The sequence below is a fragment of the Callithrix jacchus genome, chromosome 14, assembly GCF_049354715.1.
Source record: "Callithrix jacchus isolate 240 chromosome 14, calJac240_pri, whole genome shotgun sequence".
NCBI classification, from domain to species: domain Eukaryota; kingdom Metazoa; phylum Chordata; class Mammalia; order Primates; family Cebidae; genus Callithrix; species Callithrix jacchus.
Genome location: NC_133515.1, coordinates 111,196,196 through 111,222,891, shown reverse-complemented (window position 1 = coordinate 111,222,891; position 26,696 = coordinate 111,196,196). Strand labels below are relative to the sequence as shown.

The window sequence follows — 26,696 nt, the reverse complement described above, 5'->3', positions numbered from 1 at the left end:
TCACCTTCTCGAGGGCCATGTTCCTTAGCACTCACAATCACTTGTGTCTTCTGGCACTGTGGGATTCAGTACGGCGGGTCTCCTCTGTATCCTTGCTGAATAAATGGATGAATCAGTGATTGACATCACATAGATTATTCTTTAAAATAACGTTTTTGATTGAATTTATATTGATTATTCTTTAAAATAACATGTTTTTGATTGACATTATATTGATTCTTAAAATAACATGTTCTAGAAAAGCTTATTTTTTATTACATTTTAGGTTTTGGGGTACATGTGAAGAACATGCAAGATTGTTGCATAGGTACACACATGGCAGTGTGATGTGCTGCCTTCCTCCCCCTCACCTATTTCTGGCATTTCTCCCCAGGCTATCCCTCCCCAGCTCCCCCCTCGCTGTCCCTCCCCTATTCCCCCCAATAGACCCCAGTGTGTAGTGCTCCCCTCCTTGTGTCCATGTGTTCTCATTGTTCAATACCCACCTATGAGTGAGAACATGCGGTATTTCATTTTCTGTTCTTGTGTCAGTTTGCTGAGAATGATGTTCTCCAGCTTCATCCATGTCCCTACAAAGGACATGAACACATCGTTTTTGATGGCTGCATAGTACTCCATGGTGTATATGTGCCACATTTTCCCTGTCCAGTCTATCATTGATGGGCATGTGGGTTGGTTCCAGGTCTTTGCTATTATAAACAATGCTGCAATGAACATTCGTGTGCATGAAAAGCTTATTTTTTACATGGTTTGAGCACTCCCCATAGAGTTTTATTTATTGCCACTGCTTTTCTACATGAGCTATAGGAGGATAGTGCTCATATGGGCTTGGTCTGAATTTTCAGAAGGTTTGAGGTCTGGGCCGATGGGACTGGCCACACTGAAGACATACCTACATGTTTGCCTCGCTGTGGAAGTCTGTCCTTGCACATTCAAGGTCAGCTGGCAGGAGCCGTTGGATCTTTATGGCTCATTACCAACAACAGTTCTTTTGCTCTGTCACGCGGTGAGAGTGCACCTCTCTACCCACTTCGACTCAGGGTGGCCATGCCACCTTCCTTCCCTGGTGACAGGTGAGTGGTCCCAGGCAGGGGCATGAAGAGCTAGCGTGTGATTTCCCACACCGCATCTTCTCTTCCTTTGCAATCAGGAGGCGTCCGGGCCTCCGTCGGTGGGTTTCCTGAGTGACTGTGGGGCCAGGACACCCCCGGCCAGCTGTGGCAGCATGCAGCATGTATACCTGGTTCGCTTGTTACTGCAGCCTCATCAGCCTGTCCTGACAGCTACAGAAATATGAAGGAACTTGGTCCTGGAGAGTCTTTTCTTTGGCCACCAAACCACCTGCTTTTCCCCAGTAGCAGAGAGAGGCTCCAGGACACAGATTGGGACAGATTCTTGTCTTCTGCCAGCGTGCCATGAAAACTAGGAATAACCATGGCGAGCGAGAACCCACTGCTGTGTGAGGGGTGAGGTCAGGCAGGCTGTGGAGGGCACCTGCTGACCGGAGAGCAGAGGGCCCTGGGCAGGGTCCTCACGGTGCCCTGAGAATTACAAAAGCACCTGATGACCAGACCCTCTGGAGCGAACTTACCGCTCCTTATAAGAAAGATGTTTCCCCAGCAGTTCTACCAAGCAGGTTGGCATTTTGCTGGTGAAGCCAAAGGCAAAAATGCAGAGCGGATGCTATTGTGTATTTGGAGAAACTGCAGTGACTTCCCCGGCTCTACCCATAGCAGTGGTCTAGAAGGTTGCACTATTTCACGTGCTCTCTGACCTTTTAAAGGAGTTCAACATAAGTAGTTGATAAAATGTGCTGTATTTTCTCCCCAGAGACCAGCTGAGATAGTTAAAGAAGATGAAGAGATACATGAGAACACCCCCGATTTTGAGGGCAGCAAGGTGAGTTCATTTTATTTTGTTTTAATGGCCTGGATCTAACACATGGAACAGAGCTCACGTGTGGTGGTGAAAGGATCCGGATCACAAGTCGGTTCTAAAGCACCAGCCAGCACAGACTTGGAAGGGAGTGCATTTCCAAGGCAGGCCGCGGCCAAGATCAGGTTTCCCGTGTGCAGCCAATTACATGAGTCATTTTAACCGCATCTATACCTGTCCTAATGACTTTCCACTGTACCTAAAAACTCTTTCCCAGGAAGTTTCAAGATCATACTTTTAGCAGGGAACGTCAGGGAAGGTGAGGGAAGGCAGCAGGTGTGCGTGGCTGTGTGGTGTGGGCATCCGGGGCGCTAGCTTGTGTGGTTCGAGGTGCAGTGTCAGTAGCCGGTCCCGCTGGCCAGCGCGAGGGTGAGGGCTTGCGGTGCACGTGCGCAGATGGCAGCGGGAACCAGCGCGGGACGCTTGGCTTGCTCCTCTTCCTATCTAGGTGTCCTGGAAACATCCTCCACCCAGCGAGCGTGTGACTGTGGTCCTTTATGAGATTCTGCAACTCATCGTCCATGCAAAATATGTGTATTGGGAAAACAGAATTTATTTTAAATACACACTTTTTAGCTAAGAAATAGACTTTGAGGAACTTGTTTTCAGAATTCTGTCTCTGGATCTTTATTTTTGTTTCAAGGTAGCCTCTTGGTTTTTCTTTTCTTTTCTTTTCTTTTTTTTGAGATGGAGTCTCGCTCTGTAGCCCAGGCTGGAGTACAGTGGTGCGATCTCAATCTCGGCTCACCACAACCTCTGCCTCCCCGGTCCCGGTTCAAGTAATTCTCCCACCTCAGCCTTCCTAGTAGCTGGGATTATAGGCACGAGCCACCATGCCCAGCTAATTTCTGTATTTTTTAGTAGAAATGGGCTTTCACATGTTGGCCAGTCTGGTCTTGAACTCCTGACCTCATGATCCAAAATTTGGCCACAGGCAGGAAGCTGTATAAATTGATAATGGCACAGGAGGCTGTGTCATGAGCTCCTGGATTCATGAAGTCTGGGAGGTGCAGTCTCAGTCTATCCTCCAGGGCTGGAAACAGGCAGGGACTCCCTGCCGGGAGTCACTTGTTGGTCTTAAACTTACCCTTCAGCTTCCTGGCTGCCACCTCGAAGAAAGTGGAGGCGTGACCCCAGGGAGCTTGTACAAGCGTGTTGGAGCCACGCAGGTCACCTCACCGTGCTTGACACAACTTGGAAAAGGGTGGTTGTTGGAAGGGATATGGGTCCTCAGGAAGTTGGTTCAGGTTTTAGAAAACACCAAGGCAGCTTCTGATCTAAAACAATGATAACACACTTGTAAGACAGCTCATTCTTCCTTCCTTATATTCCTGGACAGTTTTGGAAAGGTGCCCTGCCTGTATCTGGCTGAGTAGGGAAGACTGTCGGATGAAGAGCAAAGACAGCTTTTCCTTTCTTTGGTGACGGAGGGCCAGGCTGCTTTCGGAGAGCCGGAGTGAGGGCAGACGTTTGTCTCAGAGTGTTAGGCTAAGAGGGGCAACAGGCTGCGTGCTTACCTTGCTCACCCTCGAGGACAGGGTGCTATTATGCGAATGGCATATTTCAGTAGTGATATAACCCAGGCCTTCTGACTGCAGTGAGTTTACGCTCTCTGCTGAGACCCTGTGCACACTGGCGGCGGAATTTATCGTCTATGCCTAACTGACTTGTTATGGAAATCTACTCAGGATGCATATCAGTGACTTGATAACAGCCAGTGGCAGATTTAATTTCTTAGAGTGGATCAAAATGTCATTCTGGCAAATCACTGGAATCCAGTGGCAAACCCAAGCACCTAGTCCTTAGGGATCTGGGCTAAGGACCTAAGCTCCTGGGGAAAACGTGATGGGGACAGCTATGCTGCGGTTCTCTTGCCTGAGCATTAATAACAGGAGATGCGACAGGAAGGGCGAGGAGCAAACGGAGGCATCCCGAGCGCGACGGACACCAGGGACTGCGCAGACGTTCCCACGTGCCCAGCCTGTCTCTACCGCACACTCACTCTTTAAGGAAGGCAGAGTAAACAAGATTAAAAACAATGAGATGGGGAGTTTAGGTAGCATGTTGGCGTCACGCAGAAGGTGATGGGTCTTGGAACTGAACCCCGTTTTGAGCGATTCCAAAGGCTGTGTTTTCCTCTTCCCCTGAACCATGCTGGTTGTATATCACTTCCCAGAAGAGTATTTTCTGTCTCAGGCTTCACACTGTGTCCCTCATAGATACCATCCTTCACTGGTGTTGTGTACTGCTCCAAGGGGGGCAAGATGGCTCGAGAGTTTTAGTTCTAACAGCTCCATCTTTGCTTCTAGCATGACTGAAACAAAACTTTGTTGCTGTGAAGCAACCCATGGGGTTGAAGGTAATTGGCTTGAAAATTTGGCCCACGTTTTTGAGGGCTCAAGAAGAGCAAGCACTTTACATGCAGTAAGAATTAAAAAGAAGCAGGACTCAATTAGCCCTTGCTGGCCAGGAGCCACAGTGAGCTACCCCTTCTCGCAGTGACCTGTAGTTCACTTGGCATTTCATTTGTACATTGACAAATTGATTACATGACATTTATTTGATATTTGTTATATTAAAAATTTTAGGCTTATGAATGCCGGCTTGACCTCCTCAAAGACAGCGATTGTGCCCTATGATCTCATGTGTCATTCAGTGTCTTATATATTGTAGGTGTTTAATAAATATCTGCGGATTTGCTTTCAGTTGCCTATGATGAAGTTACTTAAATATGTAATCCTGGAGTAAAATGCTAATTACCTGGCAAAGTTGTAAGAAGACACATTATAAACATTATTTATAAATATATATTGTTCAGGCACAGTGGTTCATGCCTGGAATCCTAGCAATCTGGGGAGCCAACACAATGAGACCCTGTTTCTACAAAAAGTTGTGAAATTAAAAAAGCAGCCAGGCGCAGTGCTGTGCACCTGTAGTTCCAGCTCCTCGGGAGGCTGAGGTGAGAGGATTGCTTGAGCCCAGGAGGTCGAGGCTGCAGTGAGCTACAATGGTGCCATGGGTGGAGAAAAAACAGCAACTACTATATATAGAAAATATTTCTGATGTTTGATCACAAAGGTGTTATTTTTGTGGTAAAAGTACACATGGTTTTTGTGGTGACATATAAAGACAATTTGCCATTCAGCCATTTTCAGCGCACAGTTGAGTGGCATTAATCACAGTCTCTGTGTTACACGGTCACAGCCACCGTCTGCTTCCAACACCTTTTCATCTCCCCGCACCGAAACTCTGTGCCAACCCCCGTTCTATGCTAGCTCCCCATTCCTTGCTTTGCCTAGCCCCAACTGTGTTGTCATTTGAAGCACGTAAAAACAATCCCAGCTTGAAGGAGCTTTTCAGATGCAAGTGTTATGATGGCATCCTCCTCACTCCGCAACCAGGGTGAATTTATTTTATAACTGTGTGTGTCAATAGCATAGGAGTGGGAGCAATTGAAATCAAAAGCAAAAATAGAACTGTGCTTTTGGATGACACTTCGTCATCCTCAGAATATGTTAAACATGTTAATTATATGGTCACGACAATTCTGACTATATTAGGCACTGTAATAATATTTTTCATCCTTAAAAATGGAATGTTAACATTAACTAATTTGCAAAGCTCTCCTGTGATATAATAAAGATGAAGCGTGTACATTTTCCTTTTACCTGTTTCAAACTGTGTCCATTGCACACAGTTTTAATTACGTTGGGTGCTTGAGAACTGTCTGAATCAGGGTAGACTGGAATTTTCTCCAGATCTCGGTGCTTGATTTGTTTGGACTCATTGATTTTAAAACGTCTTATGTGCAAACAGCAGTTTTTAATTTATGCTACCTGCGAAGTTTGTAAAGCAATGTGTGAAGGTTTTGAAAAGGTTCGATCCCTTTCCAAAGCAAGATGGAAAGTATGAATGGAAATACTGAAAAATGTATCCACAGGCCTCATATGTAGGGCTCTCCAAGGAGGGTATGAGTTTCCTCTCCTTGGAAGTCCCTCCATGTGGTCGGTAGCCAGCTCTGCAGGGATGCTTTAGAGGAGGGTTATGCATAGGAGCGGTCAGGTATTGTGTGACTCAGGTTTTTTTCTGATTCTCAATTGTCAACCTTTTAATAGTATTTAGGTGTTTCCCACTTTTGAAAAGGCCATATAAAAATTTCATGGGCAATTTTGTGTATTCAATAAAGAGACTGAGAGAGTGGAAGAGGGAGAGGGAGAGGGAGGTTGGCTGTGATTTGGGGGTGGTGATTTTCTCCTCCTCCAAGAGTATGCTGTGCACATTGCAGCCTCTCCGGTGCTGTGCCCGATGCCTGCTGTGCCCCTGCCTTTCCAGCTCTCACCTGCTGCTAGCGCTCTCTGCAGATGCCAGCCTCTTCCTTAAGGCTATCTGGATCCTTCTGCCCCTGGGAGCATCTTTTCCTCCACTCACTCCTCACAGGATTTTCTTTATCCTTCCTGTGCCGTTTGGCTCCACTTAGAGCTGTTTGTGTACGTCTACTGTCTCTTCTGAGTGATTTACAGGTTTTGAAGGAAGAGTCTTGACCTAATTCATTTTGGTGTCATCTTTAGCACCTTTCCTATCACCTTGCACACAGGAGTAACTGACCTTGAGTTTGCTAAGACCCCGGAGTAGCTGATCTTGAGTTTGCTAAGACCCTGGAGTAACTGATTTTGAGTTTAAGACCCTGGAGTAACTGATCTTGAGTTTGGTAAGACCCTGGAGTAACTGATCTTGAGTTTGGTAAGACCCTGGAGTAACTGATCTTGAGTTTAAGACCCTGGAGTAACTGATCTTGAGTTTGGTAAGACCCTGGAGTAGCTGATCTTGAGTTTAAGACCCTGGAGTAACTGATCTTGAGTTTGCTAAGACCCTGGAGTAACTAACCTTGAGTTTGCTAAGACCCTGGAGTAACTGATCTTGAGTTTGGTAAGACCCTGGAGTAACTGATCTTGAGTTTGCTAAGACCCTGGAGTAACTGATCTTGAGTTTGCTAAGACCCTGGAGTAACTGATCTTGAGTTTAAGACCATGGAGTAACTGATCTTGAGTTTAAGACCCTGGAGTAACTGATCTTGAGTTTACTAAGACCCTGGAGTAGCTGATCTTGAGTTTGGTAAGACCCTGGGAGATATTAGGTGGCCTATGTGCAGCATTGGCGGCAGAGGGGGCATTGCACAGCCTCTGGTGTGAGGCTGGAGTGTGGCCAACCTGGAGTTGAGCGTGGCCCCAGTAGAGGGGACTAAAGATGAAGGTAGATATTCAGTGAGTCTCAACAAGCTATGTCAGAAGACGTGATTACCCCCAAAGCCTTAGTGTTTATCTACATGAAAATGTAACTTTTTTTTTTTTCAGAAAATGCCATAAAGCCAAAAGCTAAACAAAATAAGGAAGAAAATATTTGCAACACAAATCAGATTTTCTTGATTTATGCAAGAGTCATAAATCATTAACACAAAGCCCGTTAAAAAAGAAAGACAAATAAGACACACAGGAAATTCACAGAGAATAATACAAATTTCCAAGACACAAGGACATATGTCCATGTCATTCCTAACCAAAAAAATGCAAATAATAAAAATGAGTGTTTTGTCATTACATCAGGTTGGCGATGTCCAGTGCTTAATAAATCCAGATTAAGGATTTGTTTTACACTACCCGTCTTGCAGATAATACAACACTATATTTTTATGTTAATATAGATGCAGAAAAGCAGCAATGCTTCTTACTAGGGTTCTGTATAAATCAATGCAGCCTTTTGGAAAATATTATTAACATATAATACAATAACGTTTGTTATATTAATATAACAAATATTAATATATTAGAATATATTAATTAATGACTATTAATAATAGAAACAAATGCATTGTTCATCTACAGGCTTGATTAACTTAGGCTTCACCAATAGAATGGCATACAGGACATCTGTGAAAATAGATAGATAAACTCATATAACTGAAGGATGGGAGCTCCAAGATGTTATATTAAGTGAAAAAAAAATCAAGGTGCATCGGAGAATACAGGTGTAACATGCTGCCTTTTGCATAAGAATGAGCAAAGAGATGTACATAAAAACAAAGGGTTTAGAATGGGAAACCAAGTGGAAGGAAGCAGGAGGAACAGAGCAGTGAGTTGGTGAGGATGAGGCTTGAGGCTTTACGCCAAAGTCCTGAGTGATTTTGTTGATGAGAAAGAATTTGACCTCCCCAAGAAGCTGAGTAGAGGCAGGGAGATTAAGGTTTTATTTTACGCCATCTTTCTTTCAGATTGTTGATTCCTATATCTATTTTTTTAATACTAGGAAAACGAAGATGCAAGGCTTTGTGAAGACGTTGAAAGAAAGGTTTGCATCAACGATAGCTGTGGTTTTGTTCGAAGACAGAGCTAACGAGAGAACGCATGGATCCCCAGCTCTTGGCAGGTGCTTTTTAGGAGCATAACCTTTACGCCTCTGTCATACACCGTAGCTCTGCTTTCCAGAGTTAGAAAACAAACTCAGAGGAAAAAGAACCATAATGAGGCCTTTCACAGAGGTGGACAGTTCCTCGGGAAAGGCAAATAAGAACCAGGAATGAAAAGTGCTTCAGGGCCACGTGTGGCTGGCGTCCGAAGGTGCACCCGTCATGACTCTGGGAAGATGCATATGAATTATCTGCCAGCTGCACCTGTGGTCACTCACTTAGGCCTTCCAGGCAGTCATAAAAGCTGCACCATCAGACGCCAGCCATGAAGGTAAAGGTGGATGTGCTTGCCCGGTGAGGCTGTAGGAGTGGGGGGCTCACAGCCCTGGGGAAGTGGATCCGTAGCTGCGCCGGGGACCCCACCTGGCAGCAGAAGGTGCTCCCCCACCGAAAGCGTTGCTCTCCCCGCCGTCATCAATAGCTCAGTCCTCAGCGGGACTGAGTTCTTATCCTAGGTTGGTGGACGACTAAGTGATGATAGTGATTTTTGGCTGAGTGTGCCAAGTTTCATTTATTTAGTCCTTAGTTTTCTTAGATTCCTCAGCACTCCTCAAAGGACGTGAGCCCTGAGTGCCGACTTGGGAGGTGAACCTAACCGACACCAGTGCGTGGACACTCTCCGCCTGGCCTTGGCTGCTCCAGCACCTGCCGGGTGTGTGGCTTTGGGAAGACTCCTCAAAACCTTATTGCCTCAGTTTCCTCCTCTGTTCAAACTTTGTCCGATTGTTTATTTATAACAAAATCAACCTTCAGGAGAGAATATGCATAAAGTCTGCTCAGTGTTACCACCTTTTTTCTTATTATTAGAAATAGCCGATTTGCAAAAGAATCCAGATGGTATCATGGGGGAGGGGAACAGGTATGAGCTGTGTCCTGCCTGTGCATGGAGCCCCTCATGTGGGTGTGTCCTGCCGTGGACAGAGCCTCTGGTGTAGGTGTGTCCCACCCATGGATGGAACCTCTCGTGGGGGTGTGTCCTGCAGTGGACAGAGCCTCTGGTCTAGGTGTATCCCGCCTGTGGACAGAGCCTCTTATGTGGGTGTGTCCTGCTGTGGACAGAGCCTCTCATGTGGGTGTGTCCCATCCATGGATGGAGTCTCTCGTGGGGTTGTGTCCTGCTGTGGACAGAGCCTCTGGTGTAGATGTGTCCCACCCATGGATGGAGCCTCTCATAGGGGTGTGTCCTGCCATGGACAGAGCCTCTTATGTGGGTGTGTCCTGCCGTGGACAGAGCCTCTTATGAGGGTGTGTCCTGCCGTGGACAGAGCCTCTTATGTGGGTGTGTCCTGCCGTGGACAGAGCCTCTTATGAGGGTGTGTCCTGCCGTGGACAGAGCCTCTTATGAGGGTGTGTCCTGCCATGGACAGAGCCTCTTATGTGGGTGTGTCCTGCCGTGGACAGAGCCTCTTATGAGGGTGTGTCCTGCCATGGACAGAGCCTCTTATGAGGGTGTGTCCTGCCGTGGACAGAGCCTCTTATGTGGGTGTGTCCTGCCGTGGACAGAGCCTCTTATAAGGGTGTGTCCTGCCATGGACAGAGCCTCTTATGTGGGTGTGTCCTGCCGTGGACAGAGCCTCTCATGTGGGTGTGTCCCATCCATGGATGTAGTCTCTCGTGGGGTTGTGTCCTGCAGTGGACAGAGCCTCTGGTGTGGGTGTGTCCCACCCATGGATGGAGCCTCTCATAGGGGTGTGTCCTGCAGTGGACAGAGCCTCTGGTGTGGGTGTGTCCCGCCCATGGACAAGCCTCTCATGTGGGTGTATCCCGCCCATGGACAGAGCCTCCTATGTGGGTGTGTCCTGCTGTGGACAGAGCCTCTTATGTGGGTGTGTCCTGCCATGGACAGAGCCTCTGGTGTGGGTGTGTCCTGCCCTTGGACGGAGCCTCTTATGTGAGTGTATCCTGCCCGTGGACAGAGCCTCTCATGTGGATGTGTCCTGCCCATGGACAGAGCCTCTCATGTGGGTGTGTCCCACCTGTGGACTGAACCTCTGGTGGGGGTGTGTCCTGCCCCTGCAGGAGCCCCTGGTATAGATGTGTAGGCAGCTTTGTGGCCAGAAGAGCACTAAATTCCTGTTTCAGCTTTGCCACCAACTGGCTAGATGCCCTTTGTTAAGTAACTTGATTAATTCAATCAACAATCATTTTACATGTTTATAGATTTACTTACTCTTCAAGAATCAGTGAGACAATGGATTGGAAAGTTCCTGAAAAGTATAACATATCTAGGTTTAAAATGGTGTTTATATTATTTGTACTTAAGCTAGATAACGGAAGTTTTTGTTCCTCAGCTTGAAGTTAGACATTTGGTGGTCCCCACTCTTAACTCCCTGGTTAAGATCATGTAATCCATTTTGTGATGCAGCTCCCGTCCTCTGCAGCTGACCTAACGCACGTGGCTGGAGAAACAATAATCTGTGTTCAGCGTGATCCTCCCGTACGCATAAATAATATCTGGTTTTCATGTCAAGTAATTCTTCGGAACATTTATCACTTGCTTGGCATACATGTTACTCTTTTAAAGGGACTATTTTACCAAATGCAATGGAATGAAATGAATGCAAATTTGGCCCCATGCAAACTATGAGCAAATAGTTTCATTTTTCTGAGCCTTGGTTTCCTGAGCTGTGAAACGGAAGTAGTTTCTAACTTGTGAAATGAGTGTACAGATTAGAAATATTTGGAAGTGCCTTACTCAGTGGTCGGGGAATAAATGCCATCTACTGTTGTTACTGTCTTTCTCTGGTTGAATCATGCCTCCAATGGAGGTCTAACGTCTTTGAAAGAAGGAATGAGATTTTACTCAGCACCGGGCATGCACAATGCCTTACTCACAGTCAACATTGATTATGTTTTTAAATTAACTTTTCTCTGTGATACCTCACACTAGTTTTAAAATTAAGAGTACTTCATTAAATTTTAAAGGACTTATGTTGATTGTAGACTTATTAGAAAATGCAGATAAGAAAATAATGAGAAAGTAAAACCCTGAATTCCTCTGCTCAGAGTCTATTCTCACTTTTGTGCATGTTTTTCAGGACTGTTTTCCACTTGAAGTTTACTTTTTGTGTAGAAAGAGGGTTGGAACTTGTCAAATAATGGAAAATTATAAGAAATACTATGAATCAGTATTGAGAATATTTTCAACATGTTAGGTTTTTTCCTCAGTATACTTCAGAATGTCGATTTTATTTATTCGAAATAGATGTAAACGTTTTTGAGTAGAGCTGCCACTCACTTTAAAAAGAGCAAGAACCAAACAGCAGGCATCGCGTCCTTATGAGGAGCTTTTCCAGGGCTATGGTGCCAGCGCTGCTCCTGGATGTCATCTGCTAAACATTTGATCTCAAATCAGAATTTAAACATTCCATGCTTACATTTAAAAAGTTTTAAAGAATTTAAAAAGTTTTATCTTTTCTTCTGCAACAAATATTTGATTTGATTTCTCATTGGCTATATTTTTGTGATGAGAGTGAAAAATTGAGAGACTTAAGAGGAAGGAAAGTGAACAGATGGAATAATTTATCCATTGATAGATTTTAAAATGTAAACTACAATTTTAAGTCATGAATCTAGATGTTGAACAATTCTACCTCCATCATATGTTGGACAGATATTAGACTTTCTGAACTGTCGCACCAACAAAGAGCATTCAGAGTCCACCGGCTGTGCAGTTTGTAGTTTCCTTTTGTGTTTTTGCATCATAGAATATAAAATGAGCATATCAATCCTTCTAGCATCCAGCAGCACGACAGGATGCCGTAGTGACAAGTTCCAGGTGCAACGTGTATAAGAAGATAATTGTGGCATTTTTTCCCCAAAGGCTTCAAAAATCAAGTATAATTTTGATCAACAATAAATGTGCTATTAGTAAAAAAAAAAACTTAACATAAGGTTTTTCGTATTTATAGTCATCAGTTTGTGAAATGGCCTATCACCTCTTAAAGGTGTACTTTGTCAGTTTTATAACAATGTTATGTATAATCATATCAAAGCAAAGTCCTTTTAAATGAATGTTGGAGGCAACATTCAAAACCTGTTAACACCCTTTGTTAAATGTCCTCCTTCCCTCCTTTCTTCCCTCCCTCCCTTCCTTCCTTCACCCTTCCCCCTTCCTTCTCTTCCCTCCTTCCCTTCCCTCCCCCCTCTCCTCCTCCTCCTCCTCCTCCTCCTCCTTCTTCTCTCTCTCTCTCTCTCTCTCTCTCTCTCTCTCTCTCTCTCTCTCTCTCTCTCTCTCTCTTTCTTAGACAGAATCTTGCTCTGTCATCTGCAAGCTCTGCCTCCCAGGTTCAAATGATTCTCAATTCTTGTGCTTCAGCTACCTGGGTAGCTAGGATTATAAGCATGGCGTGTGCACTACCATGTTCAGCTAACTTTTTTCAAAATGTTTTTAGTAGGGAAGGGTTTCACCATGTGGGCCAGGCTCCTCTCAAATCTCTGACCTCAAGTGGTCCATCCACCTCGGCCTCTGAAAGTGCTGGGATTATAGATGTGAGCCACTCTGCCTGGCCAAATGTTTTCAGTGTTATAGAAAAATAGTGGGTTTTGTCTGCCTTTGTAACATTTATATTTTATCCCTTTGGAGTAACAAGAGTGAAAAACTGCCAAGCACAACACAAAACTCCACGTGGAATCTGGAGGCCCTTTTCCTGCCCTGATTTCCAGACTTCTTTGGAACTGGGAGCTGGCCCCTGTGCTTCTCTTGAAGAAATGCCTTATGGTAAATAGTACCAATTCTCATCATTGCTCAACTTTACATTTGTAGTATATTTATTTATATTTCTGACCTGATCTTTCACTCTTTTTCTAATGCTATGCCTTTAATTGTTCTGAGTCACCTCTCTAAAGAAATAATTACCCATTCTGGTCATCTCTTAACGCTCTCATCCTTCAGGAAGCATGCTATTATAATGATGTCATTTTCAAATACTTTGCCTTTTTCCAATTATCCCCAAGTTCTTTTGTGTTTGCATTCAAGTTTTCAACCACTCTCCATTGGCTGGTTAATTTTTTGCCTACTAAATGCTTACTTCTTTATGTCTGGAGCACACTTTCTGCTTATGTGTCTCCTCCTTCCCTGCCCAGGAGTACTCCTTGCTCAAAAAGTTCTTAAGTAACTAAGCCTGGGCATTCTAGGATCAAAGAAAGAGAGACTTGATCGTCTCGTAGCTTTTAGGCTTTGTTTCATGTTGAAAACAAGGAAATTTTTGACTTTGGGTGGAGTCATAATGACAAAAACATAAGAAAATAGAACACACAGTGGGTAACTTCAGAACAGCAATGATAGAACAGGAGTTATCTATGACTGATGAATGTTATGTGCGCTTGTGTGCTTGTTTTCTTACAACAAAAAGAGTCTTGTCTATTTTGCTTTTTAATCTTCTTGTCTTGATGACTGTCCCCCAAATCATAGAGTACTTAGAAATTCATTGGGGATTGAAATCCACCGGACTGACGAAGGATCTTGAAGGAGTTAGGTCTTCCCAAGGAGGCCCCTCATGCTTCAGGTGCTCTGCGGAAGCAGAGAAACCGTGTGCCTTCTGCCCGTGTTTACCCAGAATGCCCCAAATGAGATCAGGTGGAAGGAGTGGGTAGTTGATGTGCTACTAGCTATTAGACAAGCGATAAAACAGTACAGCCTCTTTAAACGATCAAAGTAGTGGTTTATATCAGTGAACATAAATCGTATTTAAATGATTTAATGTGGTTAAGAAACGCTAAGCTCAGAACATTGGCCAATTTCCATTGCCTTCAGCTACTGATGAAAACAACGTTTAAGTGCCTTTCTGAAGTGAAATGCATGCACAGATCCATAACAGTCGTTTCTTCTCTTCATGCGCTTTCTCAGCCACTCAGTGCAGGGTGTTCATGTAATTAACATTGCCAGAAATGCCAATAAAGCCAGGATCCAGCATTGTCTCTGACTCAGGATTTTTGCAACAAAATGAAAATGGCATTGATTCATTAATTGATTTTTAAGATTCATTGCCTCCCAGTATCTTTACCGTTTTCTCTCTTTATTATGTTGGTAGCACTCCGTCACCACAGCTCAGTCTTTTATTGCTTCGCTAAGAGACAAAGTCAATAGTGATCAACATTGGAGTCTCAAAAGTGAAGTGTAAGTTCATCAGTAATACTAAGTGGGGTTGTGGTGAGATATTAAGCAATGAAACTTTTAGAAAATTACGTGGTTCTAGAAGTAGAAAGCTTGGATCCCTCTATACATAGGAGATTCATTTGCATTCACATAATAGGAGAAGGATATTCGCTTAAAAATGGAAAAGATGCCTTACCTCCTCTGCAGACTCAGATATACGTTCTGGGCGGTGCTCTTCATTAATAAAACACAAGGTATTGCATTGGTATTTCATAAGAGACAGTCACGGATGAACCAATCTGCCTTTTCGTATGGTGGGCTCCAAGGAAACAGGTTTGTTGTATTCATGACAATTTTAGAAATCACAGCCAGGGTCCTGAAGAAGGAAGTGGAATGGCTCCAGTCTAGCCTAGTGAACAAAGTTCACTTTTGTAGCAAGTGAACAAAGATCAGCGGACACAGGTCAGTTTTCGCCACCTTGTCTTCCATCTTGGAAGCTTCCCTGCTTTCCTTCTGGTTTCTAGGCCGAGGACTCAAATTCTCATCCTCTTTCCGACTCCCCAGGGGACTCGGATTTGCTTCCCAGCTACCCTGGCAGCCTGATGACCCTCATGCCTCTCAGCACTGTGTTGTTTGCAGTGGCCTGGGTGCCATGCCAAGGCTGGGCCAGTGCCCTTCCTCCCCTCCCACTGGCAGAATGTCTTCCCCTTGAGGCTGCCCTCTGGGCAGAGGGCAGGATCCAGGTGGTGCTCTCATGACAGACCACCACAGGGCACTCTCTGTGGCTCTGATACGTTCTAACTTATTTTTGACCTTGACAGTGAAAGGGAAAGGAGATGAGATGAAGCTGGGTGTTGAGGAGTACCCAATTCCTCAGTAGCCTTTGTTTGGCCATTTATTAGTTCTTTTTTTTTTTCATTCACCAGTTATCCACATATTATCTGTTACAGAAAATTGGTTTTAAGCAGATGGACAAAATTCTTACTTTGGGCCATCTGCTATGACATAGATAAAGAACAGCAATGGGATTTTAAACTCTTAATTAGAAGTGTCAGTGTAGGTACCTCCCATGGGGTGAGAGTACACTGAAGTAGTTCATAGAAGTTGATGCCCACCTTGCAACACCTAAGCAGCAGGAATAGGCCCCAGAGAAAATAGAAACAGTCCCTGCTAGTTGAGCTGATGGTCTTCTCTGAGCCATGTGTCCAGGCCCTGGCATCTGGGGCTTCAGAATCCATTTCTGTTCTCTACGAGTGACCTCTGGTCTCACTTCTGTTGGCCTCAGGTTGGCAGGTGTTTATTAAAATATGGCCACACAACACACAAGCCATTGTAGTCATGAAAAGAAAGCATTTTATTTGTATTTACTCGGTTTCCCCATGAGGTGCAGAGAGGCTATTTGTAACTTTTAAAATATATGAATTATTTCAAATTATCCTTATATATATGGTCAATTTATGATATTTCTGCAAGGCACCAAACAAGCTGGAATTTAGGTTTGTGTAACATAGACATGGGCATAAATATAAATTTTGGACACAAAAAGTAACATTTCAAATTTTCATTTTTGGGAAGGCTTAATGAGAAATCTTTCTTGGCTACCTATACAGCACTCTGTGAAGGTACTTTTAGGGGAATTTATTACTCAGTTACCTGAAATTCACAGCCGTATTTTGGAGAAAAATGTATCTTCTCCCGTGAGTAATTTGAGCAAAGAAAATCAAACGTGAAGAGGAAAGGAGCTTGAAAGTCCGCTGGCACTTTGAATGGACAAATGAGGTTGTTCAGGGGCCTTTTTTCTTGATTCCACACATCTTCTGGGACCCTGGCAGCTTTTCCCAAGAGAAAGCCAGTGTGAGAAGCAGCTGGGAGCTGTGACTCAGAACCAAGACTCGCTGTTCAGATTGTGTGCAATTCCATCCTTAAGGCCATATAATTTCCATTTAAGGCACAGCCTTTGTTTCCTGTTCGTCCATCTTCAGGATTTGTCTTTATTGATCATTGAAGGAGAAGCATCCATGGCACTGCAAAAAAGAGTTCCATAATTGCGAACTCACATTTTCTGCTTGTGAATAGAATGAATAGAAAAAGGTAGGCCTTAAAAAAAGTCGTAGTGTACCTAAATGCAGATTTATACCTTGATTTATACTTAAGAATACATATCACAAATCGGTAAATATTGTAGACACAGATTGCATGTGAACTTAACAAGCTGTCTGTGTACTTGGGATGGGTGAAAATGCTTCTAAATATCCTTCAGTGCCACCTTCTGCATCTGAAGTCTTTGCAGTGTTCCTGCCACATGACTTTGTCATTACTGTCCAAATATGTGTTACATCCTCTATGCACCTGCAGCTGACAAATGCGCCTGTACCAGGCGAGCTGGCTCCCTGTCCTGCCGTCCCTCAGCAGAATGGACTGGGTCTGTGGGATCTTACAATTCTAAGCCAGAAGCACCACTGAAATTGTTACTCTCCACTGCTTTTATATGAGTGGAGAGGAAGTCGAAGCATCTCTTTGGTAATCTCAATACTATAATTTAAAAATGTTTAGTTGGTCTCATAAAATGATTTGGTAAGAATTCCATCTTTTTGGATTGTTTGGAATAGTTTCGGAAGGAATGGTACCGGCTCCTCTTTGTACGTCTGGTAGAATTCAGCTGTGAACCCCTCTGGACCTGGGCTTTTCTTGGTTGGGCTATTAATTGCTGCCTCAACTTTAGCCCTTGTTATTGGTCTGTTCAGGGTTTCAGCTTCTTCCTGGTTTAGGCTTGGGAGGGTGCAAGTGTCCAGGAGTTTATCCATTTCTTCCAGGTTTACTGGTTTATGTGCATAGAGTTCTTTGTAGTAATCTCTGATTGTAGTTTGTATTTCTGTGGAGTCTGTGGTGATATCTTCTTTATTGTTTTTTATTACATCTGTTTGATTCTTCTCCCTTTTCCTTTTTATTAATCTGGCTAGTGGTCTGTTTTGTTGATCATTTCAAAAAACCAGCTCCTGGATTTGTTGATTTTTTGAAGAATTTTTTGTGTCTCTATCTCCTTCAGTTCTGCTCTGACCTTAGTTATTTCTTGTCTTCTGCTAGCTTTTGAGATTTTTTGATCTTGTTCCTCTAGCTCTTTCAATTTTGATGATTGAGATACCACCTCACGCCAGTTAGAATGGCGATCATTACAAAGTCTGGAGACAACAGATGCTGGAGAGGATGTGGAGAAATAGGAACACTTTTACACCGTTGTTGGGAGTGTCAATTAGTTCAACCATTGTGGAAGACAGTGTGGCGATTCCTCAAGGACCTAGAAATAGAAATTCCATTTGACCCAGCAATCCCACTACTAGGTATATACCCAAAGGATTATAAATCGTTCTACTATAAGGACACATGTACACGAATGTTCATTGCAGCACTGTTTACAATAGCAAAGACCTGGAAGCAACCCACATGCCCATCGATGATAGACTGGACAGGGAAAATGTGGCACATATACACCATGGAATACTATGCAGCCATAAAAAGCAATGAGTTCGTCTCCTTTGTAGGGACGTGGATGAATCTGGAAACCATCATTCTCAGCAAACTGACACAAGAACAGAAAATCAAACACCACATGTTCTCACTCACAGGCGGGTGTTGAACAATGAGAACACATGGACACAGGGAGGGGAGCATCACACACGGGGGTCTGTTGTGGGGGGCCAAGGGAGGGACAGTGGGGGTGGGTGGGGAGGCCTGGGATGGATAACATGGGGAGAAATGCCAGATGTGGGTGACAGGGGATGGAGGCAGCAAACCACATTGCCATGTATGTACCTATGCTACAGTCCTGCATGATCTGCACATGTACCCCAGAATCTAAAGTACAATGAAAAAGAAAAAAAAATGTTCAGTTATATCTCTATTACAACAGAAATGTTTTAAATGAATTCCAAGTATCAGATAAAGGTATCTTCTGCATCTAGTGCCTATCAGGCATGTCACGCTCTGTGCCAGGTTCAGACACAGTGAGACGCAGCAAGGTACAGACCAGGTTACCACATCTAGACTGTTGCTCTCCTCAGAGACAAGAGGCTGGGCAGAAAGGTGGTGGGTGGGGGGACAGATGCCAGGTTATGGGCACAGGGGCTTGAAGTGTATTTTTAATGCAATGTTTCTATTTTGCTTGTGTTGTATAAAAATATCACATAAATATATACTTGAAAAAGAGAGTGATATTTTAATAGACTTTGTTGATAACTGTGGATAATCTTTGGTACCACACCAAAACTTGACAAGTGAGCTTCTTAAAGGTTGGTTACAGTGTGAAATCAGAAACCATATCAGTGAAATTTTTATTCTCTGTTACATTAAAATCTATTGTTATATCCTGTACTTTGAATGCATTTTTACCGATGCAGCATTTTGGAACATGATGCATTGGTCATTTGGAAAAGTTTGGTTCATTGAGTTATGCAAATGTATGGCATATTTAATTATATGATATTAAAAAATCACATGCATTAATATTTTCATCAATACCTTTAGAAAAGACTTTTAGTGTTGGGACACTGTCAAACACGTGCATGCTTTGTAAATCTGCATTTTTTTGAGTGCTCAACTTTTATTATTCAACCCAAATACTATGAGTTGTTTTTATAGAATAGCCTCATTTTGAGAAAATGCCTGCTAACTACCCAAGAATTAGTAACTATAGTTTGTAGGTTACTTGTTCTTTCGAGTAAGGTGGCTCCGTGAAACAAGTGGCTAGTTCAGCTTGCACTGTGCGCACTCACGCAAGTGCTGTTGCTTGAGATAATTGTGTTGCTTCAGTGTGCACCAGAAGTGCTCATTTCCTTACACAGGTTGTTACAAAGGTCGTGTACTCAAGGTCAGTGTTTAATCGCATTCATAATTTTCATTCCTTCATGAAGGACGTTTTAAGTGACACTGGCATTTTCTCAAGCCCTGCAGGTGTGTGGCAGTGAGTGATTCGGTGGTAGTGAGTACAGCCGGGAGCAGGGCAGTGGCTTGATTTGAGCATGGTTTTGACCGCACTGACCCCCGGAAGGTTCTATAGGCCCCCAGGAGTCCACAAACCACCTTTTGGGAAGTCATGCGTTAGATGAGGGTGGTGGTGATAGTTTACGCATCCACGGTACAAAAACAGTTCACTTCCAACTCCAGTCTCGCATTCTAGCCGGACTCACTGAAGTAGCAGTTCTTCCAGCAGCTGCTGATATCCTAGAATACCAGGTTGTGAACAGAACTACTTCAGGGCAGAGCGAGAGCAGATCTGTGCTGCTCCCTGGCTGTGTGACCTAAGCGTGTAACCTGTCCCAGGCCATGGCTTTCTCATTCTACTGCATGGGTGACAGCACCCTAAAGGGCTACTGGGAGGGGTGCATAAGGTGAATAAATGGTGAGTGCTGGGCACACAGGAGGAGCTCAGTGTTGTCATTATTTGAGAACTGACAAGAGAAAATATTAGAAGTAGAACACATTTCTTAATGTTTATGAATCAGAAATTAAGAAGAAAAATATCTCTATAATTGTAACCCATCAGTGGAAAAACAACAGCTGTATTTATATGTTTAGGACAAAAGGGATCAAATCCCTGTGTGAAGGTGTATCCACTTAGCATCAGAGTCTTGGCCTGCGTGGCTCCTGGGTCGGAGCCCAGCACGGAGCTAGAGCTTGTGGACTCCCTGTATACTGGCCCTTGGCTTCTGCACTGGGAGCTCACAGGCTCCTCCGAGGCTGAGCCACCTCCCTTTCCCTGCAGTGTGCATGCTGACCCAGCTCTGCTCAGTGCATCTCCCTTTTTGATCATGGTTCTCCCGATAGCCCTGTCTCCCCCAGGACTCTTGGGCTCCCAGCCCTGAGCTGATGGGACATTACTGGGTGTAGACCATTTTGAGGTTCAGCTGTCCTTGTTGACCCTTCCTGGAAGGCGTGGCCGGAACTCTTGGGGTTCAGCTGAGCTTTTCCTACCTCATTGTCCCCTCAACACCACATTCCTAAGTTCCTGATGGAAATGCTATGTGAGATCAACTCAGAAGAGCTCCCATAAGAAAGATGTCATTTGTTTTTCCTGTGTGGAGATGAAGTGAATGTGGTTTGTAGTTCATGGAAAGTCATGCTTAGTTCTCAGACCCTTGATGCTGTTCGAGGCACTTAAGTTGCATAGTTTGAATGCAATGATCTCAATCTGTGGATCTTGATCTGTGTGTTCTAGGCTGGACCTTTCCCACTCTTTCCCAATAAACTGCTGCTGTGCGATCCCTTTCATCTATCTTTAGCAAATCCCAGTGTTGCTAGAAGTAAATAAAGGTTGCCTTTCACAGCCTTCTAGCAGTTTTTCTGAACTCTGGGGTGAAAGTTAGACACTGCACCTTTAAATGTAAACAATGTAGGTTTGACTGTTTCAGCCTTGGAAAGACGTTGAGATGACCTCTTGTTCAGCATTCCAGGTGTGGTTAACTTTTAAGTTAGATGGCTTCTTTCAGCCCCAGAAGTAAACAGGTTCCCCTGTGTTTCGTCCATTCAGGCTGCTATAGCAGAATACCATAGAGTTGGAGGCTTATAAACAACAGAAATGTATTCCCCCCAGTTTGGGAGGCTGGGAAGTCCAAGGTCAGGGTACTGGCAGGCTCGGTCTGGGGAGGGCTTGTTTCCTGCTTAATAGATGATGCTCTTTTCCTGTGTCTTCATGTGGTAGAAGGGGCAAACCAGCTCTCTGGGGTCTCTTTTAGAAGGGACTGATCCCATGATGGGGACTCCACCCTGTTGACCTGGTCACCTTTCAAAGGCCCAGCCTTCTAATGTCATCCCCCAGGTGGGGGGAGGTTAGGATTTCAACACGTACATTTTGGGGGAACACAAACTGTTAGACCCTTCTTTCCTAAATGGCCTCCATTTTCCTCTAAGATATCTTCATTCCTCAACTCTCAAGGGTCCCTGGGCCTCCGTCTGTGCTGCCTTGTTAGTGTCAGGTGTCTTCCCCTCTTCGGACTTTGGTTCTACTCACTGGTAAGCAGAGGCATCAACTACTTTGAAAAGCTGCTCCTGGCTCTTCCAGCGTATGTGCCCACCACCTTGTTCCCCCACCTATATTCATTTATTAACCCAAAATGGTTACTGTCGTTTGCTTTGTGACTAGTTCCATGTGAAGACTGCTTTCAGTTGCTTTTCCATGCCAATAATGGATATGTAATAATTGTACTTTCTCCCTATTTTCTCATCAGCCCCTTGAGATGTGGCTCTACCCCCGACAGTCTTGTGTTGCCTTTCTTTCTCATAACCTTTCCATCTTTAATGGTTGAGTTCAGTGATTACTTCATTATCTACTCTATCCTTATAGTCTCTGGGCGTGTTTTTTGGACCCTGCCTGTCCATCTGTTGGATGTGACTCCTCCATTCTGTGACACGCTCTTGTTCACATCTCAGTGCTGGCTTCTCTGTCTTGGCTCCAGCCCCAAACACAGAACCTGCGTCCTGTCTTCATGGGTTCTCCTCCTCACTGCTTTACTTTGTAGGTGGCTTTACCCTGAAGACTCTGAACGTAATCTCAGTTGGCTTGTTGGTCCCATTTCTGTTTCCGAATGCTATTTCAGTCCCTCTTCAATGAAACCTCTGCTGCATTTCATTTTTGCAGAGCTTCTGCAGCGGGCAGTCCGACCTTAGGACTTTATTTGACTCTGCATTTCCATTTTAAGATGCCACTTCATCTCAAGTCCAGTGTCCTAAGCCAGCAGACACCTTCATCCTCTTCTCCATCAATTGCACCTTTATTCTCTCAGCTGCCCAGGCCCTTGAGGCCTGAGCCTGATATTTGTGCCTCTTTTCACAGCACACCTGTTTCCAGCCAGCAATTCTGCAGGTTCTTCCAGGGTGCCATGTCCTCTCTCTCCCTTCTGATGGCTTCAGTACTGGCTGATGCAGGTCAGCCCCTGGCCTTGTGCTCCTCTGACTCCAGGTACCCTTGCATGCAGGTGACTCTTCCATGTTTGCCCCTTTAATCATGTCACTACTCTGTTTCAAACCTTTACTCTCCCCACATAAGTCTGATCTCATCTGTGAAACTACCCTGACTACTGCAAACTTTGGTAGCTTCTGAAATCCTGAAAAACTTAGTCTATATTAACATAATTGGACACTTAGGCCTATACTATCTCCTTTGGTATGTGTTTCAAATTAATTTATTAGTCCCTCAGTATGATTGCAAGTACTCTGAGTGCAGAGACCACACCTTACATTTCCCTGGTAGCCGGTGATACTGACCTGTAGAACCCTGGTCATAGAGTAGGTAATTACCTCAAAAGGTAATTGGTGATTCGCTGCTATTTGAAATTTGCAGGAAATTTAAAACAAGGATCAGGATCTCTTTAGTTTTCTGTCTCTGCAATGGAAATTTTCCTCCATTTTTAGAAAAGAGCTCTATTGTCCTGTGTTCTTCCTTTGTGCCTAATGTATTGAAGGACTGTTTCCATTCCACCTCATGCCTTACACATTATTTCATTACCTGCTTTTCTTTTCCTGGTTTCTGATTCTGAAGAGCCCCACTTTAAAGGACAGTCAATTCATAAAGGAAGGACCTAGTAATCCTCCTTCTTAAATTGTTTTTGGAAACATTTTCTTGTCATGCTTATACTTGCTTTTTCTATTTATTACATTATCGTCAGTATTTACTGAAATCCTATCATCTTACCAGTAAACACTTTTGATAATCAAAAGTAAGAATTTTGATTTGAAAAGATCTCCTTTCCTTCATCCTATAGGAAGGAAAGGAATTCTCCGTTGAATGCACACCAGATGCATAAGAAAGAGTGAGTCTTTTCCAGGGGAGAAATACCAAATGTGGGTGAAGGGGAGAAAGCAAACAAAACACACTGCCCTGTGTGTACCTATGCAACTGTATTGCATGCTCTGCACATGTACCCCAAAACCTAAAATGCAATAAAAAAAAAAAGAAAAAAAAAAAAAAAGAAAGAGTGAGTCATTGTTATAATGGACATGGCCTTCATGTAATTTCAGAGTGCTTCTGCCTGTGCTGTACTCACAACGGAAGAAGTCTTCACAGCGAACACCTGACTGCGGCCGGCTCTTGCCCCCATTCTGGCCTCCTAAACATTGTAGTGTAGACTGAGGAACAGTGTACTTTCTATTGAATTATTGGCGACATTCCCTTTCTAGGTGTATTTTGTCATGACTAGATTGTTATTTATTTATTTATTTTAATTTTTTATTGGATTTTAGGTTTTGGGGTACATGAGCAGAGCATGCAAGACAGTTGCGTAGGTACACACATGGCAGTGTGCTTTTCTTTCCTTCTCCCCTTCACCCACATTTGGCATTTCTCCCCAGGCTATCCCTCCCCACCTCCCCCTCCCACTGGCCCTCCCCTTTTCCCCCCAATAGACCCCAGTGTTTAGTACTCCCCTTTCTGTGTCCATGTGTTCTCATTTTTCATCACCCGCCTATGAGTGAGAATATGCGGTGTTTCATTTTCTGTTCTTGTATCAGTTTGCTGAGGATGATGTTCTCCAGATTCATCCATGTCCCTCCAAATGACACAAACTCATCATTTCTGATTGCTGCATAATATTCCATAGTGTATATGTGCCACATTTTTCCAATCCAGTCTATTATCAATGGGCATTTGGGTTGATTCCAGGTCTTTGCTATTGTAAACAGTGCTGCAATGAACATTCGTGTACATGTGTCCTTATGGTAGAACGATTTATAGTCTTTTGGATATATACCCAGTAATGGGATTGCTGGGTCAAATGGAATTTCTATTTCTAAGGCCTTGAGGAATCGCCACACTGTCTTCCACAATGGTTGAACTAATTTACACTCCCACCAACAGTGTAAAAGTGTTCCTTTTTCTCCACATCCTCTCCAGCATCTGTTGTCTCCAGATTTTTTAATGATCGCCATTCTAACTGGCGTGAGATGGTATCTCAATGTGGTTTTGATTTGCATCTCTCTGATGACCAGTGACGATGAGCATTTTTTCATATGATTGTTGGCCTCATATATGTCTTCTTTCGTAAAGTATCTGTTCATATCCTTTGCCCACTTTTGAATGGGCTTGTTTGTTTTTTTCCTGTAAATCTGTTTGTGTTCTTTGTAAATTCTGGATATCAGCCACAAACAGATGGAGAAACATTCCATGTTCATGGTTAGGAAGAATTAATATCATGAAAATGGCTATACTGCCCAAAGTAATTTACAGAATCAACGCTATCCCCATCAAGCTACCATTGACTTTCTTCACAGAACTGGAAAAAACCACCATGAGCTTCATATGGAACCAAAAGAGAGCCTGCATAGCCAAGTCAATTCTAAGCAAAAAGAACACAGTGGGGGGCACCACACTACTGGATTTCAAACTATACTACAAGGCTACAGTAATCAAAACAGCATGGTACTGCTACCAAAACAGAGATATAGACCAATGGAACAAAACAAAGGCACTGGAGGCAACACAACATATATACAACTATACAATCTTTGATAAACCTGACAAAAACAAGCAATGGGGAAAGGATTCCCTGTTTAACAAATGGTGTTGGGAAAACTGGCTAGCCATGTGCAGAAAGCAGAAACTGGACCCCTTCCTGACACCTTACACTAAAATTAACTCCAGATGGATTAAAGACTTAAACATAAGACCTGGCACCATAAAAACCCTAGAAGGAAATCTAGGCAAAACTATCCAGGACATAGGAGTAGGCAAGGACTTCATGAACAAAACACCAAAAGCATTGGCAACAAAAGCCAAAATAGACAAATGGGACCTAATGAAACTCCACAGCTTCTGCACGGCAAAAGAAACAGTCACTAGAGTGGATCGGCAACCAACAGAATGGGAAAAAATTTTTGCAGTTTACCCATAGATTGTTATTTAAAACTTAGAAATATAAAGTAAAGTAGGAGATGAATGTGAGCACTGATGTATGTAGAATTACCTTCTGTTTTTTCTTTATTGATAACCTAAATAACTGAAAATCAAGAAAATTACCAAATAGCATCACCTACGTGAAGCATTGCCTTCCCCCAGCCACAGGAAATCAGGTTCAGGGCCCATGACAACTGATACCTTTTATTCCCTCTGCCCAGTCTCTAGACGGCAGTGCGGTCAAGAGAAAGTGGAAGTTTCAGACACTTAATTCAGAAACAGCGTGAACAGGGTCCAGGTAATCTAGGGCGAACCACAGAGAGAGGTGCCATTCAAATCCGGCAGCAGCTCCCGGCTGGCACCCGGGAAAACCTGCCAGGTTGATGAATCAGACCCCTCGTGGTGGAGAAAGGCTCAGAGCGTGGTTGATGATGGACGAGATTGACAATGGATAGGAGGAAACATCCGGCAACTTCATTCTCTCATCTCCATACTGAGTCATGTGACTGAGGTGGACGTTTCTGGAGAATCTGTTTCTTCAGTGGTAAATGGAGCAAAGTCAAAAGAGGGACTTTATTAGCGCTGCCTCACATCAGCTGCACTGACCCTTGAACAAACAGCAACAAGTAATGTGTCACCTTGTGCCTGTATTTCCAGTCCAGTGCTTCCGTGAAATGTTTCAGAGAATATTTTATGACATTTAAAAAGAAGTAATTAGGTTTTTGCAAATAGAGTTTAGTGTTTAACTTCAGAGGTGGTGATTAGGGCTCACATTGTTCACCACATGCTTTGATGCCGCATGCCATACTGAATGGTTTTAGTGAGAACAGTGTGATAAAATACAAATGCAGCAATGCCTCACTTGTCTCCTTTTGAAGCAAAGATGTTTCGCAAAAGTGAAATTTGCATATATCTGATGTTCCTGTGATTAATCTACAATCACTTCATTTTTATTTTTTATTTTTTAAGACAGGGTCTCCCTCTGTCAACCAGGCTGGAGTGCAGGGTGTGATCCTCGCTCACTGCACCCTCAGACTGCCCAGTAGCTGGTACTACCAGCATGCAACACCATGCCTGATGAATTTTTTTGTTGTTTTGTTTTGTAGGGATTCGGTCTTGCTGTGTTGCCCAGGCTGGTCTTGAACTCCTGGGCTCAAGTAGTCCTCCTGCCTTGGCCTCCCAAAGTGCTGGGTTTACAAGCATGAGCCACCATGCCTGGCCTTCAGTTCATTTGTAAAGCCCTGTTACCTGATAAATCGCTCATGATTTTGCACGTCGAGACTCCCTTTGCTGCACTGCTTGATGCTTTCAAGGACGGCTAGTGT

The 26,696-nt window shown here is 43.8% G+C and overlaps 1 protein-coding gene across 8 annotated transcripts in view; it reads left to right on the top strand.

The window, feature by feature from the left end:
* DCDC2C (doublecortin domain containing 2C) overlaps positions 1-26,696 on the top strand; it is a 147,974-nt gene that overhangs the window by 84,657 nt on the left and 36,621 nt on the right. For all 8 annotated transcript variants that reach the window (XR_013526221.1, XR_004733850.3, XR_008476500.2 and 5 more), the window contains 2 exons: positions 1,831-1,899; positions 8,236-8,355. Coding sequence is in view for 4 of the 8 variants with exons in the window: in XM_035273313.3 (XP_035129204.2) it covers positions 1,831-1,899; positions 8,236-8,322 (156 nt within the window). In the remaining 4 variants the exon portion in view is untranslated. The remainder of the gene's footprint in view (positions 1-1,830; positions 1,900-8,235; positions 8,356-26,696) is intronic.